Here is a 16234-nt window from a genome sequence, read left to right as displayed (position 1 = left end):
TCAACATGAATCAGCCATAGGTATACATATGTCCCCTCCCCCTTGAGCCTTCTTCCCACCTCCCACCCCACCCCCGCCTCTAGGTTGTCCTAGAGCACCAGTTTGAGCTCCCTGAGTCATACAGCAGATTCCCACTGGCTGGCTGTTTTACGTATGGTAGTGTATATGTTTCCATGCTGCATGGAGTCTAGAAGATGGTACTGACGAACCTATTTGCAGGGCAGCAGTGGAGACGCAGACATAGGGAACAGATTTGTGAACACAGAGGGGAAGGAGAGGGTGGGACGGATGGAGAGTATTCAGTTTTCAAGAGAAGTTAAATGGGCTCTGTCGCTCACCTTATGATGGTCGGTTTCTATGTTCTATGAGATCCTAGACTGGCAGCAATTTGTGGGAGTTTATCCTTTAGTCTCTTTTTGAAACAATGTCTTCATTCTCTTCTGTTTCAGTTGGCAGGGAAATGGTCATTTCACTCACTAATGTGTTATTCTGACACTGTTTATTGACCACCTGTTACATGCAAGGCATGAGAGTATCAGGATGTTTAGAGGAATGATGATGGTAGGGTGGGTAAGGGCACAGTCCTGGCCCTCAAGAGATTGAGTCTTTGCTCTCCAACGCTACTGCTTATTCTCACAAAGTACATTTATGCCCCTAAAGGAATAACAGTGTTCAGAGATGAGCCAAGAAACCTGTCAGACATTATCTTGAATATATATCCCTAAGGAAACCTTCCAGAGAAACTAGAGTTTTGAGCAGAAGAAAGTGCTGGTTTAATTAATTTTCAGTAAATGTCTGTAAGTGGAGATTGTACAGGACCAGAGAGGCATTAGCAGGTCTTTGCAGGCATGCAGGCTCACCCTTACCCAACGTAACTGCCAACTGGCGTTTATATAGCAGTTGACCATTTGCAGAGTACACCCATTTGACTGATGAAGCCACAGAGCTGGAGGCGCCTGGAATGGCCATGTTAGAGTTTCCTGCTCCATCCTGTTGGTGTGGAAGGGACAGGGGAGAAAACCAAAACCAGAACAAGGGGGAAAAGTCAGAAACATTGGTCAATAAGAATGCTTTCAGGTAAGATAAACCAAGGGGATTCTTTGACATCGTAGCTGTCCGCCTAGTACCCCAGCAACCGTATGATTCACCGAAACAGTAGAAGCAAACGTTCCGCTCTGACCCAACAAGAATTTCTGCAAGTAAATATTTGGATCATCAGGAGACTGCACAGTGAAGCGAAAATGAAAGTGCAGGAGCTTTGCTAGGTGCATGAGCATAGGTCAAGGAAAAGTTTCCAGTGCCCTAGAGAGTGTTCATGCTTTCAGGTAACATGTTTCCAGAAAAGAGAGGGGGCTGTAGGGAAAGATCTCCGACATGCAGCTGGCCTCCACTTCTCGTGTTTCTTTTGCAAATTACCTTACTATGGGTTGCAAGTCATCGTTCAAACAACAGAACCTGTGCAAGTAAGCTACTCGTGTATCTTAGTAGTATTCGCACAGCTCAAATTCCTTTACCATGACTCTTGGATCTTGAAATGTCTCTAGGTTTCAGATATCAGAATTTATTTTGAGTTAGATCTAGAAGTGACACTTCGGCATTGGGAGTATGTGGGAGTCCAAGTTTGGCCAAGGGAGTAAAGAATCAAGATTCATCCAGTGGTGTGGTCGGTGCACACCGATACAGAGGAGAAGGGGCTGGACGTACTTGCCAAAACCTCGCTATCATCCGGACTCCTCCACTTCCAAAGGGCATACTTACCCTCTCTGTGTCAACTGCCTTGTCTGAAATGTGGAGGAGAAGAGCCATTTCTCTGTTGGCCTCACAGGGTTGACGTCAGAGCAGATGATGTAATAATGGTATACATTTTCGAGAAATATATTGTAACATATATTTTGAGAGACTGAATCTTAGAAGCAGTAAATGGCATCAGGGTATATAATTTATGGCCTCTGTCTTTCCCTGGTCTCAGGTTCACTAGCTCCTTGATTGGTTTCCTCCCTTTCATTTCAAGGCCTTGAGGATTAGAATCACATTTTGAGCCTGACCCAGACCTAGTATAACCACAGTTTTTTCCTGGGACTAACCGAAGCTAGAAAGGAAGGTCCTCAAGTCAGATACAGAAAAACAGTTTCCCATCAGTGCAACACTTAGATCCTAATGATGTGCCTGGTGTGACTTGTTTAATGGTACACATGGCAGGGGAGGCCACATGAGCTCCTATTGCGACATGCATGTGAATCATTCAGGTGTCCACCCGATGACCTCAGGTGGCTTCAGGGCCCTTTGCTCCCTCTGGGACTGTTAGAAATTCGGGGAAGCTCACTCGGTCCAAAGTAGGTCACGTGCCTCTCGCAGAGAGAACTGGGAACCATGGTTGGTTCCCCAGCAACCCCAGTTTTCCAGGGCAGCCTTTTCTAGCAGGGCCACTTAGGGCATCTGCCGACCCACAGACAGCTGCGCCCCTAGTGGTGACCACAGGGGCTGCCTTTCCTGCCGGGCCCCCTCCCGTCCAGCCCCTGATGCACACATGGGGCCCTGACAGCACTGTGTCCTGAGGGACCGTCTCCCCCAGTTCGGTCCTCCTCCCCTCAGCCTACAGCCCACCCCTTAAAGGAGTGGGTGCTTGACCACCTCCATTTTTGAAACTAAGAGAGGCCACCATCAGCCAGTCTTCCCCAAACTAATATCTACTCATCGATGGCTGATAGCCAGTGAAGACAGGGCACTCTCCAAATGCCTTCACACAGTGGTTCGTTCACCCCTTCAACAGCAGCTTCTGTAATATTAGTATGTGTTCTTACTGCCCTATTTTACAGATGAAGAAACTGAGGCACAGAGAGGTAGAGCCATCTGTCCACCATCAAAAAACTAATAAGCAGAAAAAAAAAAAAAAACTAATAAGCGGGAGTGGAGGGGGAGTCAGGGGTTGAACCCAGCAGTTCTGTCATCAGAAGCTGTGCTTTTTAACCACTAGACCAGCTACCTCTCGGTTGCCCCCAAACAGAAATGGTTGCATCGTTTACAAGCCTTCTTAACCTGTCTTCCCTGTATATAAAAAGCACAAGTTGCCTCATAGTTTATTATTTAAGATTTTCAACAACATACTATAAGGGTTGAAGTCTGTTACTAGCCCCATTTTACAGATGAGGAAAGTGAGGCTTGCTGCTGCTGCCGCTAAGTCGCTTCAGTCGTGTCCGACTCTGTGCGACCCCATAGACAGCAGCCCACCAGGCTCCGCCATCCCTGGGGATTCTCCAGGCAAGAACACTGGAGTAGGTTGCTATTTCCTTCTCCAGTGCATGAAAGTGAAAAGTGAAAGTGAAGTCGCTCAGTTGTGTCCAACTCTTAGCGACCCCATGGAGTGCAGCCTACCAGCCTCCTCTGTCCATGGGATTTTCCAGGCAAGAGTACTGGAGTGGGGTGCCATTGCCTTCTCCGAAAGTGAGGCTTAGGAAAATTTAACTCACGAACTCAAGATGAACCAGCCATCTTAATCGAGACTGGATTGAAACATAACGTCCTTCTAACATCCAGCCCACACCCCTAACCACCCAGACCAGGGACCACGAATTATAAAATCCAGTAAGCCTGCTTAAGAATCAGAATCTGGGACAATTTAGGCAAAGACAGCCAAAGAACATGCCTCACCAAAAGCATCTCCTTGTCAGTGTAACACTTGACTTTCCTCGATGTCATCTTCATCGACTTATTTACGTGTTTTGTTCTACCCATCCTCTTAGCTCACGCAGATGTTTTGTATACATTTCTCATTTTAATTTTCACTGGTTCCCCCACCCCACTCCCATTTCTGTGTGGATATAGTGAGAGGAGCTGGGTATTGGAGATTCGAGCATGTAACTAGGATGGGGTGACTACCTGGCCTCAGGGAACAGAACTGCATAGCAAATGCAGGTCTCTAGACCCTGGATCACAAGCACCCCTCAGTGCTGAATGGTCTGATGGAGAAGGGAGAAAAACCCAGGTGGGCACGAGGCAGGCACGGCCCCCATCGTCCTGCTCTTGTGCCCTTCTGTGAAAAGTTAAGATTCCACTGAGGGACACCAGCAGAGATTGAATGGGTGGTTTGTTTGTTTTTTCATTGCCTTTCTTTGTGGGACTGTCAGCTTCTGAATATTAATACTTTAATGTAGATTTGGTGGCTAGGTAAGAGATATTTTATGGTTTCTTATAGTTTTTCCCCTTTGTAGTTTATAGTACACTGTGAAGTTTGAAAGTAAAATTCTTTTTCTTGACTCCTACACTCGGAAAATATTTATTCCCCCCTGCGTCTCAATCGTGTGCATCATAAACTAACCCAGTTCTGTTTATTTACTTCTCTCTCGGTGCAGCACCGTGATCAATTGTAGCAACACAGGCATGTAATGGTAGAGACTTTTGCTTTACGGCAGTAAGAGCATGAGCTACTGCAGTCTCCTTTCAGAGTGATGAGTAATGAGGCTGCCATTTAGAGATGGCCTGTTCAGGGTGGATGCGAGGCACAGAGCAGAGGCGTCTGAGGCCACCCAGGGTTGGGAGGGATTGGGGGCAGGACGAGAAGGGGGCGACAGAGGATGGGATGGCTGGATGGCATCACTAGCTCAATGGACCTGAGTCTGCGCAAACTACGGGAGACAGTGAAGGACAGGGAAGCCTGGCGTGCAGCAGTCCGTGGGGTCGCAAAGAGTCGGACGCGACTGAGCAACAACAGAGGGTTGGCTCGCTGTGCATCACTGGAGGAGGAGGGCACGATCCCTAGCGCAAAATGAACTGGCCTGCATGGGAGAAATTCCTGGGACCCTGCAAGAGTTTTCATGTCTGGGCTGGACCGCTTGCAAAGTCAGGAATTTGAAGAGGTGGGAAGCAGGACCAGCTTGCTCCCAGCGAGTTCTCCGCTTCCTGTTGACAAGCAACCTGTTGACTCGGTTCTCCACCCGGGGCTGTTGGTCGCCAGCCATGGGTAGGGAGGCCCCAGGCTCCACAGTCAACCTGCAGGTCCCTCTTCTCAGCTTCTCAGCGTCTGTCTTCTGCCCTGTGTCCCCCTCCACTTCAGCAGGTGCCCAGAGATTGGTCAGGCGCCTGCAGCCTCAGAAATAGGATGGGAAAACCTCGGCCAGCAGCCGCCAGCCATCCTTTCCCATCATGCCTCTTCTGAGGTAGGCCTCCTAGTACCATGTGGGGCACACAGCATGTGATCACATCCTAAGACTTGAGTTATCCAGAAGAAGCCAGGTAGGTGCAGACAGAAGGCCGATCCCAGGGAACGGGCTCCCGTTAAACCCTCCCAGACAGATAATAAAGCCTCGACCCCTGTCTCCAGACACATGTCTGTCCCTTCTATGTGACTGTGGCCTGAACAGAGTTGCAGAGAGACAGCCCTTGTACGATCAAGTTCAAAACCAAATTGAGGTAGTGGTTCTCCTGCACCTTGAGAACCAAAAAACACGCTTCTGCGCCAATAAGAAACCACTTGTATGGTTAGAGACAAAACCGGGCCTGTTTGTTTATTTATTTGGAGTTTGGGTGCTTTCCAGTGTTGTGTTTGTGAGCCTGTTTAAACCGGAAATGTCAGTTTAACACGTCAAAATGACATCACTGGGATGCCTGCTATTTCCTAGTTGAAGAAATTGATGCCCTTACCCTTAGGAGGTTGATTACGTCTTAGCGCCTTGCAAACTCTGAAAACATTCTGCTTGATCCAAGGTTGGACTTTATAATCCATCAGGAAGATCCACGTGATTCCCATCCCTCCCACCTTATTATGTGGCCCAGGCTATGCAGTAATCTGTAGCCAGGTTCGGGCTTTATCTAGTGGAACCGTTGACAGTAAAGCCTGTGTAAGGTGGGGTTCTCTGCTCTGGTACAGATGGTGCAAACCACTGTCAGCCCTGCTGGGGATTGGTGTCACTTATGATGTTCACGTGGTTCTTCTCATCATGACCGTGGTGGTCCCTGTTGAGGGAATTCCATAGAAGGCGTGGCCGCAGACATTGCAGCCATACCAGAAGATACTCTTATTTTGTTGGTCTCTGAAATAGAGAGTATTAATTTTTTTTAATAATTTTTTCATTTACTTTTGGCTGCACTGAGTCTTCGTTGCTGTGCCCAGGTTTCCTCTAGCTGCGGCGAGCAGGGGCTCTCAGTAGTTGTGCTGTGCAGGCTTCTCATTGTGGTGGCTTCTCTTGTTGCAGAGCCCGGGCTCCAGGCACGTGGGCTCAGTAGTTGAGGCTCCCGAGCTCTAGAGCACAGGCTCAGTAGTTGTGGGGAAGGGACTTCATTGCTCCAAGGCATGTGGGATCTTCCTGGATCAGAGATCAAACCTATCCCACGTCTCCTGCATTGGCAGGCGGATTCTTTACCACCAAGGAAGCCCCAAAAATGTCATCTTGCATTACGGTAGCCAACACATACATCCTGCTTACTGCGTGCCGGGGGTTGTTACTGACAGGAGCTCTGTAAAGTATAGACGCTACTGTCCCCTCATTGTACAGGTGAGGAAACTGAGCTGGGAGAGAGAAGAGCTTTGCCCAGGGTCTCCTGGCTCAGAAATGACAAGGTCAGGATGGAGGCCAGTCGCTGGCTCTTAACCTCTCCCCAAAGAACAAGTCAAAACTTGTATTTTTAACGCTTGAAAAACTTTAGAATTTGAAAAGATCAAGCCTCTAGGAGACTCAGAAGTAAGTCAGGTGGGGTGACATCTTTTCCAAGGCTAATTGGGAGACAAAATTCATGTTATCACACCTCTTTCCTAGTCTTTTCAAACTACGTAATTTAACACAGAAAAACTGGAGGGAATTTTTGTAAAGACTTCCTCTTCCTTTAAACCACTCCAAGGATCACCCAGCATGTGTTCTTTTAGGGAGTGACTGAAGTTATATTTGTGAGGTAGAACACCTTGAAATTAATGCACTTTTTCTATATAAGATACTTGACAGAAAATCAGAATTTATAAGAACTATCTTATCAAAAAATGTTTAGTCTCAGTCTGGTAGTTTGTGATACAAGTTGAATCAAATTTCATATTTTAAGTTTTAATACTGCCATTTTAGAATGATTTAGAAGAACTTCCTAGTTTGTCTTTAGATAGAGTTTGAGAATTCATGAGGAAGTCTCCATATTTCAATTTAGCTTATAAAAATTTTTTTACTGATTAATCATAGACTTGCCTCAGATTTGTGTATGTGTGTTGTGGTTTAGTCGCTCTAAACCAGTCATGTTTGACCCTTTTCGACCCCATGGACTGTAGGCCTCCAGGCTTCTCTGTCCATGGAATTCTCCAGGCAAGAATCCCTGAGTGGATAGCCATTCCCTTCTCCAGGGGATCTCTACCACCCAGGGATCGAACCCAGGTCCCCTGCACTGCAGGCAGATTCTTTACCATCTCAGCCACCAGGGAGGTGGCTTCCTAAGATTTTTGGTTGTATATTAAAACTTGTTGGGAGTTCCCTGGTGGCCTAGTGGTTAGGATTCCAGGCTTTCATTGCTGTAGCCCGGGTTCAGTCCCTGCTTGGGGAACCAAAATCCTACAAGCTGGGTGGCGTAACCAAGAAAAAAAAAAATGTCATTGTTTCTGAAATAATCTAATCCCAGAAAGACCATTGAATCCATGATCTTACTATCTGCTTCTAGTCAGGGCCACCCCTTTGTGAGACTTGCCCTTCTTAGATCTGGTTCAGAGGTTGAAGGTGACATTAAGTCATTAGTGCTCAGTGCGTTAAACCTTCTAAATATAACAGACAGGGTAGCTGCCAGCCTTTGACTTTCTAATCTGTAGATTAAAATTCCAATAAAGGGAAGCTAAGGGAAAAACATAATAAAGCTTGCAAGTCAGATCTTTGACCAGATCCATCACCCAGTGTGTGGATGACCTTTTTTTTTTTCTTTTCCTTCTTGCTTCCTTCCCTCTGCTTCTGATGCTGTCCCTCTAGCCACTCCCTTCCAGTTTTGACATTGCTTTCCTCCCTGCTAGAGAAGAGGGGGTATAGAGCAACTTGGAACACAATCAGAATGGGCCCATTCCTGGGTCTAGTGAGAGGCTGAGAATGAGACAAAGTGGCGGGGTAGGCACTGCGGCAGGGTGCGGGGCGCCAGCGGGGTTAATACTGACGCAGTGGTGCGGAGGTCCAGTCTGTGGGTTCTCTAGAGGCTCAGCTCCCAGCGGTTCTGCATTCCTCCTGACTGTAGATCATCAAGACCCAGAGACACATGTAGATCAGTCCCAGGCTTTCCTCTGAGGTCTGATCCCTGATAATCAGAGATGACAATCTACTGCAGGGCGTGGCAAGTGTCAGCTGTGTGGCCCGATGACTGCACTTTACAGGGCTAAGTGGTGGTTTGAGTCGGTCGGCAAAGTTGCCCGGTGCTGTTTGTGCGCCTCAGTTTACCCTGTAGGGGACGGGGCAGGAGCTGAGGCCTTTTCTTCCCCATAATGTTCATTTTATTAGCGAGCAAGACAGGAAAACAGTCCCATTTTGGTTGCTCCCCCCTCCCCCCCAAAAACAATATTTAAATGTCTTTTTTTGAAAATTTAATGTTTGTCTTTGAGCTATCTTGGTATTGTACCCACAACTTCAGAATGAATACCCTCTGGCTTGAGGGCTTCAGCTAGTTTTTGACGCATATTGTAAGCAATTGGAATAGTCAACTCCAGACTCACACCTTCGGAGACATCTTCCCTTCTGATTACTCTGGGAGTCAGGGTAGAGAAAAATCTCTATGATCTATCTTTTAAGAAAAAAAATTAAAAAAAAAAAAAACAAAAACACCACATAGTGCTACCATTTGGGTTTGAGGGTGTGTTGTGAAGCAAGAGAGACAGTGCCTCTTATTTCCAAAATTAATTGTATTTGGAAGTTGAAGGGGAAAGAAAATGTATGCCATACAGCAAGTACCCACTTTTTTCCCCTTGAGAGGTTTCTCAAGAGTGCCATGAAATCAAACAGTGATGGATATTCAACTTCAAAGAGGTGAAGTTGGGATGGAGTTCAACATTCCTTCAAATGGACGTGCCTGCTTGAAACCCTCTCCGTGTCATTTGGATGATGTGTACATCACTCCCAGCCCCGTCCCTTGCTCTCTCACCCACCCTCACATGGCTCCTGTATGCATGCTGAACTTCCTCCCAGGTGCGGCCTCAGCCTTGCTTGCCTTTCTGCCTTGTGCTGGGGAAATCTCAGCCATTTTCCTGTGCACCAAGGAGGGAGCCCTGCCAAGCAGCTGGGGTGGAATGAAAATTCCAGGTGTTTGCAGAGGGTCTCCTCACCCCTTGTGTATGGCCTGGTACTCTTTTGGGGGACTCTGTGATTGGGACAGTGAGTAAAGAAGGCCAGAATCCTACCCAGGGACCCACCAGACTGGACACACGGGTGCTTTGGTCGGAGTGTGTTGCTCAGGGGAATCCACCAGGGGCCAAGATTGCAGTCATTCAGCCCCTCTCCCCGCTCCAGGCCCTGGAGAACACAGTGATGATAAATGTTCATCCCTGCACAGCTAGGCTGTGGCACTGCTTCAGTCCTTATCCTGCATTTGTTGGCAGAAGCCCTCTCCATGTTGGTTGATGTCGCTCTCACTTGTTCAACTGTGTTCTCTTTGCCACCGGTGGACGGTAGCCCCCCAGACTCCTCTGTCCATGGGATTCTCAGGCAAGAATACTGGAGTGGGTTGCCATTGCCTTCTCCGGAGGATCTTCTTGACCCAGGGATGGAACCTGCATCTGCTGCATTGGCAGCCAGATTCTTTACCACTGAGCCACCTGGAAGCTTTTGTTGAGGGGAGGGTATAAATGCCAGTGTATTTGAAGTGGGCGGTGGGTGGGGATTTGTGGACCGCCAGGCCATGCACTGTTACCTTTGAGACCAAACAAACTGTAGCCCAGCCTTTGATCAGGTGGAGATAAGGTTGGATTAAGACTTTTTTTTTTTTTTTTTTACTAATACTAGACTCTGACCACCCCCGCCCCCTCATTTTCAACAAAGGACTTACTACTCTTGAGCACCTACTGTGTGCCATGCGGTTTACCCCCATCACTTTCTCGTCGAGCCCTCGGAACCGCCCAGAGAGCCTGCTCTTTACCGACGTGACCGGCCTAGACCGCGGGCCTAGTGGCTTTCCCCAGCCGCGCGCAGTATTGGAAGCGACAACTGCGGGGAGGGCGCGGGGCGTTGCAGTTCCCACCGCGCCCGCCCGCCGGGAAGGCGGCCGTGGGGACCTCGGGCCCGAGCCGCGGGGGGAGCCGCGACAGCTGTCGATGTCGCACCCGGGGACTGCGCCCCCGCGGGGCCGACCCGGCGCCGGGCCGAGAGGAGGGGCGGCGAGGGGCGGGGCGCGCTGGGCGGGACGGAGGAGGGGCGGTGGCACCGGCGGCTCGGGCTCCGCGCGCCGAGGAAGTCCCGCTCCGAGAGCTGCGAGCGTCTGGAGCAGGCGCGCTTGGCGCAGTCGGGGAGCGAAGTCCGGAGCCAGGGGCCCCGTGCCGCCGCCGCCCCCGCCCGCCACCCGTCCAGCCAGGGAGCCCGCGGCGCCGGCGGCGGCCGCCGATGGAGTTCACTTGAGCGGCGAGCCGGCGGGAAAGGCAGGCGCCCGCGAGCGGAGCCCGGGCCGGAGCCCAACCAGCCCCGGGCGCTTCCCGCCCGCCTGCCCGCGAGCTCCGGCCGGGAGTCGCCGCGGGCCCCGCGCAGTCCGCCCGGCTACCCGAACGCTGCAGCGCCGCCAGCGCAGCGCGCCGGAGAGATCGGCCCCGAATAAGGACTCCCGGAGCGTTTCCTCCAGCGCCGCGACGGCGGTGGCGGCGGCGGGACCGGGACCGGTCGGCCCGCGGGGTGGCTAGACAGGCGGGAGCGGCAGTCGGGGAGCCCGAGGCAGCCGCCGGGGAGAAGCCGCCGTCGCCGCCGCCGCGCGCACTCCTCCTCCCTCTCCCTCCTCCCCTCCGCACATGGTCTCCTTTGTCCTGTCGCCGCCGCCGCCGCCTCGCTCTTAGCTCCGCGCGCCGAGGCCGCGGCTCAGGCCGCTCCTCTCCGCCTCGCCCGGGACGCCACTCGAGTCCCCGCCGGCCCCGCGCGCCGCAGTAGCAGCCGGGAGGCAGCTGGGCGAACGCGGGCCGGGCGCTCCCTCCCGGCCGCCCGCCGGTCGCCCGCCTGGCCTCGGCCGGGCTGGATGTGCGCGCGGCGCGGGCGCTCGGCCGCCCCGGAGCCGCCGCTCGTTGGGATTTGGTTGGCGTGCACCCGCTTCCAGACTTTCGTCGAGAAAGGAGCCGAGACCCGCGCGGACCGAGCCGGGTCGGAGTTGGGCGTTTTCTCTTCGTATTTGGCTGATTTCCCCCCTGGTCTCTGACGATCCCCCCCACCGGAGCCTTGCTTTGGAATCAAACCATGAACTTGGGGCTGACAGGACCGCTTAACCCTTGGCGACCAGGTAATGCAGCCCTGGAGGCGCGCGGCTGCCTCGCTCGGCGCCCGCGGTCGGAAGGGAGTCGGGGGTCTTTTGTTGGCGGCGGCCGGGCAGCGGTGGCAGGGGCGGGCGGGCTCCTCGCGTCTGGCGCACTCGAGCCCCCCGCCGCCACCCACCCCTCCTCCCTCCTGCCCGGCTGCCCGCCTGCCCTCCCTCCGCGGCCCGGGCGCCCGCCTTTGTACTTTCCACCCCTGGCCCTCCGGGCTCGGGCGGCCGGAGCTGCGCCGTGGTGCCCGGAGACCCCAGCCGCCCCGGCGCCACCCGCCCCGAGGGGCTCCGCCTGCCTCCGGCTGGGGCTGGGCCGGCGCCTGCTCGGGCTGGAGACCTAGGCGCTGCGCTCGCCGCCGGTTCCCCGGGTAGCGCTTCCCCGCGCCGAGGTCGGGATCCTGGCCCGCACGCGGTGCCAAGGGAAGCGAAAGGAGATCTGGGCTCGGGATCGCCGCAATTGGGCAAAGAACTCGCGCTTAAGTTTAGAGGATGTTTGTCTTTTCTTGTTGGAGATCCCCTCCTCGTGCGGGTGTGGGTGCTGGGGCCCGAGATCCGAGGCCGAAGGGAATTAAGGTGGACCTCGAACCGGAGCGGCCGCGTCCCACCCCTGTCTGCTCGGAAGGCTTATTCGTTTTCCTCATTCTCTGTGTTCTTTTCTTCAATCTGTTTGACTAGTTTAACTTTTCTTTAAACACCCGGTACAGCGTCGAGTCATTTTTCAGTGTGTGTTGTTTTTTTAAATCGGTTTCCATCCCCCTCCCCCAAATAAAAAGCAGTCAAAAGAGAGCTTTTTTTTTTTTTTTTCTATCATTTTTAGATATAGCGGCTACAACGCCTTGGCTCTCCAAAACGGAGTGAGGGGGATGAAGCGAAATGGCGAGCGAAATCTAAAGATCTTCAATATGTAAAGATGCCCCCGTGTTAGTAGAAACGAAAAAGCTGTGCTCGCAGCTAACTCTTGGCTCACCAGGTTACCATTAGTCGTCCCTGATTAAAAAAAAAAAAAAAAAGAGGAAAAAGGTCCAGGTAATATAAAGAACTACAGACTTTTCCCTTAAAAATAATGAAAAAGAAAACTAAGATTAAGATCCCAGAAACCACAAATTTGCACAAATGCTTTAGAGCGCAAGTCAAATTTGAAAGTTCATGGAGAAAAAAAGCAAAGCATTTCCTTGTAGTTCCTGCTTAAGACTTTGGTGGAGAAGCTCTTTTCTGACTTTTCAGGACTGTGGTCCGCCATAGTGGTAACCACCTGGATGGGAGAAAAAGGGCTCCAGATCATTTTTCTGATTAGCCGAAGTCCCATTACAGTCATTTTCTTTGGGGTGTTTTTCCACCAGAGGCCTTTCTGAGACACCCATCCCCACCCCTCCCCAATTGCCAAAGGGCTTTGTGACATGTATCAGAAAATTAAAGGGCTGGAGAAGCTTTTATTAGAGAACATTACTCCTAAGTAGTTCGGAATATCCTGTCAGACTCATTTCCTTAATAACTTACTGGATGGCATCATAATAATCACATCCTCTAAGTTCACTTCAGACATAAGGATCACTAAACTGGCTACTTGAGAATATGGTGTGGAGGTGACGCAAGGGTAGCAGCCCCCAAGGAGGGTGTGCAAGCCAGCCAAAGGGCCTCTTCACCTCCAGCTTCTGTCCTGTTTGATCTCTCCCTTCTTTTCTAACACACACACACACACACACACACACATACCCCAAGTGCAAATAAAAGCTGGATCAGGAGCCGTCTCTCCTTGCCGGGTGTTTTTTGCATTGATGATACAGTACTTTGTTTCTATGGTGCTTTGGCCCAGTGAGACTCATTTTAATAGGTAGTCCTCAAATCTGCAAGGGTTATTGCATTTTGGCAAACAGATTCAATTAACAGCCTCTCCCCTTTTTTCCTTTTAAAAATATCAGCTGTAGTGTAAGCCATGAATTTAACATAGCCATTCTAATTTGAAGAGACACTTTTTCATCAAGTAATGGTGAAACGCTCTTTGCTCCAAGTTTTTAGCTGGGAAACTCATGTTCCTAGAAATCTCACTATATGTTACAATAAGGACAACACTGTTTCTGTGATTTTTGCTTCTATACCTCAGTATTCTTGATTTGTTTCATGCATAGCTTGTTTCCCCCTCCATGCAACACTTTTTTGGCGGTTTATTTTTATGAAAAGCTACTATGATATGCAATTTTATTTAATTTAAAATGGCAGGAAGGCCCTTGGCATATGTTTTATTCATGCAAAATAAAAGGAAGCATCTGTCTAGGATTTATTTTATTTTAAACTGCTTATGTATGAGTGTATGTAGTTCAGCACTTGTTTTGCACATACATTCATTTTTTCTTGATCTATTAATCTTCAGAACCACCCTTACAGTAGGAAGATTAGAATTAAAATAAAGGGGGAAATAGTCATAGTAACAATATTTTATGTCTTTCTGTATCACTTACATTGAGAACTATAACTTGTTCGCTTCAGACATAAGGATCACACAGGAATGTCTCATCTTTGTCAACATAGCACAAAAAGACTACATTGAGTATCTTCTTTGTCCCCAAAAGCCAGCTCCAGAGTCTGAATATGTTGCATTTCAAATTCTCCCCTTCTCTTATGTTTTCTCTAGATTTATTCACCATTCTATGCTTTGCTTTGTCAAAACATGCATCTCTGTGTGTACAGTGTGAAAATCAGTGATTTCTTACAAGGGTTGGGTAGCAAAAATAGCGTAAATATAACCATTATAACTTTAAATGCAGATACATTATCTATTTCATGATGGAGCTGCTTAATTTTTAAGTTTATTTTTTTTTTAATTTTTCAAATTGTAGAAGTATAGTGCTTCTGAAACATCATAGCATTTTCCTCCAAACCGACTTTATGTTGATTTTCCAGAACATTAGTGTATAATTTAAATTGGGTTTACTCTTGCTGTTTAAACAGGCTTATTTCACTTTCCTGGAGCCACTGTAATAATTAGCAGAGATGATTTCTAGAAAATGGAAAGGAAATAATGCTGACAGCGTATATAGTGTCGGCGTGTTAGGCAGGTCGGCTGGGTTTCATTTCAACACCAAGGTCGTCCTGGTTACCACAGGGGACAAGGACCTCGGGGTCATCAGATAAATCTTTAAAAACAAATTTCAGGGAGTGCTGGACAACACTTTTTAGTGAGGAGAGGCTTAGTGTTAAAGAATAGGCATTTCTGGTTTCTGAGAGAAAATTGAAAAACAGGCATGTCTGCAAATGTGGGAAAAAGTACTGTTTCCAAAATAATGATCTGTCAATGAAATTGCAAAATCATTATGTGAATGAGCTGAATTGCTTTGTGTATCATCTCATAGAAATATGTTTTGCACAGATAATATGTCTAATAAGGACACATTTTTTAAATCAGATTTTTTCCCCCTTAGCAAATAGCTGCACTGCAGGTCTGCCTCATGCAGTCAACCAGCACCACCTTATGGAGGATTGGGAGAAATTACTACTTTCCTTTTAAGGCTTTTCAGAAACGGAGTAAATTGATTTAAAATAATAGTGATGATGATAGTGACCGTATTCATGACAGTGATCACGCTTTTCCCGCCTTCTTGTGTTGCAGGCCTCAGATGCCAGCTCTGAAAAACTCTTCAATACTGTTATTGTAAACAAAGGTAAGAACCCTTAAATCTGAGTGGCAGCTTTTATTTCCCTATCTGTTCTGTTGTCTTTGCCTTGAATGAAAGCAGAAAGAACAATGGTCACCCCTTACCATTCTGGAGCTCCAGTTCATAATTTGTATTTTTGCTTGAGACAGAATCTGTGCTCTCATGATGTATCCCAAAACAGTTTATTGTGAAAGAACACATTGAATCCTTATTTAAATTGATTTGCCTAAGAAATGACTACGTCTCTGTGACTTTCATTTAATGTAGGAAGTGATCATGGAGAATAATCATTCTCAAGATGCCTTAACTTTATTGTTAGTTATCAACTACCCAGCAGTTGGAGAACGATAAATAGCTGGTTTGTACCGCAGACTCTAATAATCAGTACATGTTTAGTATTCACAGGATTATGGTCATAAACCAAGCCTTACTCTGCTGTGGGCTTTCTGTGAAGTTAATAAACGAGCAAGAGGGCAAAATTTAAATACGTGCTATTCCATTAATTTCTTCAAAACTGCAGTAGAGACTGAGAGAGGCTAATGATATCGCAGTACATTAAGGGGAAACTTATCTTAAATCACTACCAATAGGTTTTTGGGCAGTTTTCATTGGTTGCAGTATTGTTGGAAATAATGAAATTTAAGGGAATTTCTAATACCGGGTTTTTGCAAAGATGTATTCTTTGAAAGGTATAAATTATATAAACTCTTTGATCTCTTTCTCTCCACTGTAGAACGTGATGTTTCATCGTACTTGCTAAATGCAGAATGTATGTTTCCCGTCCTGGCCACCTTCTGTGTTACTTGGAGGATACTGGCTAGTTTGAACAGGGCTGGGCCTTCATGAAGTGATATTTGAAACCATGTCCACACATTCTCCAGTGGCCTTGGCTAGCGTTTTTGCTAGCTGGTTAGTCAGACACATTCCGAAGTGCAGTTATTTTGAGCTCCCCGATTATTTCAGAATTCGAACCAACTGCGATTTTAAATAGTACATTCTGTTTAGCGTTCCCTGGAGGTGTGCATGCTTATGTGATTGCTGTTACTCCCAGAATTATTGTCATATTGAATTTTATCTTTTTTTATTGCATAATGGAGTATTCCAGTTTTATCTGTCATCGTATATTTTGATGGACTGAAAGTTTGTATAAATTTGTT

The 16234-nt window shown here is 48.4% G+C and overlaps 1 protein-coding gene across 4 annotated transcripts in view; it reads left to right on the top strand.

The window, feature by feature from the left end:
• The window catches only part of AUTS2 (activator of transcription and developmental regulator AUTS2), a 1208818-nt gene that overhangs the window by 1091567 nt on the left and 101017 nt on the right, over window positions 1-16234 (top strand). For all 4 annotated transcript variants that reach the window (XM_055562776.1, XM_055562775.1, XM_055562778.1 and 1 more), the window contains one exon: window positions 15032-15083. In XM_055562776.1, coding sequence (XP_055418751.1) covers window positions 15032-15083 — 52 coding nt within the window. The remainder of the gene's footprint in view (window positions 1-15031; window positions 15084-16234) is intronic.

Source organism: Bubalus kerabau, chromosome 23, assembly GCF_029407905.1.
Source record: "Bubalus kerabau isolate K-KA32 ecotype Philippines breed swamp buffalo chromosome 23, PCC_UOA_SB_1v2, whole genome shotgun sequence".
NCBI classification, from domain to species: Eukaryota; Metazoa; Chordata; class Mammalia; order Artiodactyla; family Bovidae; genus Bubalus; species Bubalus kerabau.
The sequence above is the reverse complement of the archived record's forward strand: the minus strand, read 5'-3'. Positions and strand labels throughout refer to the sequence as shown.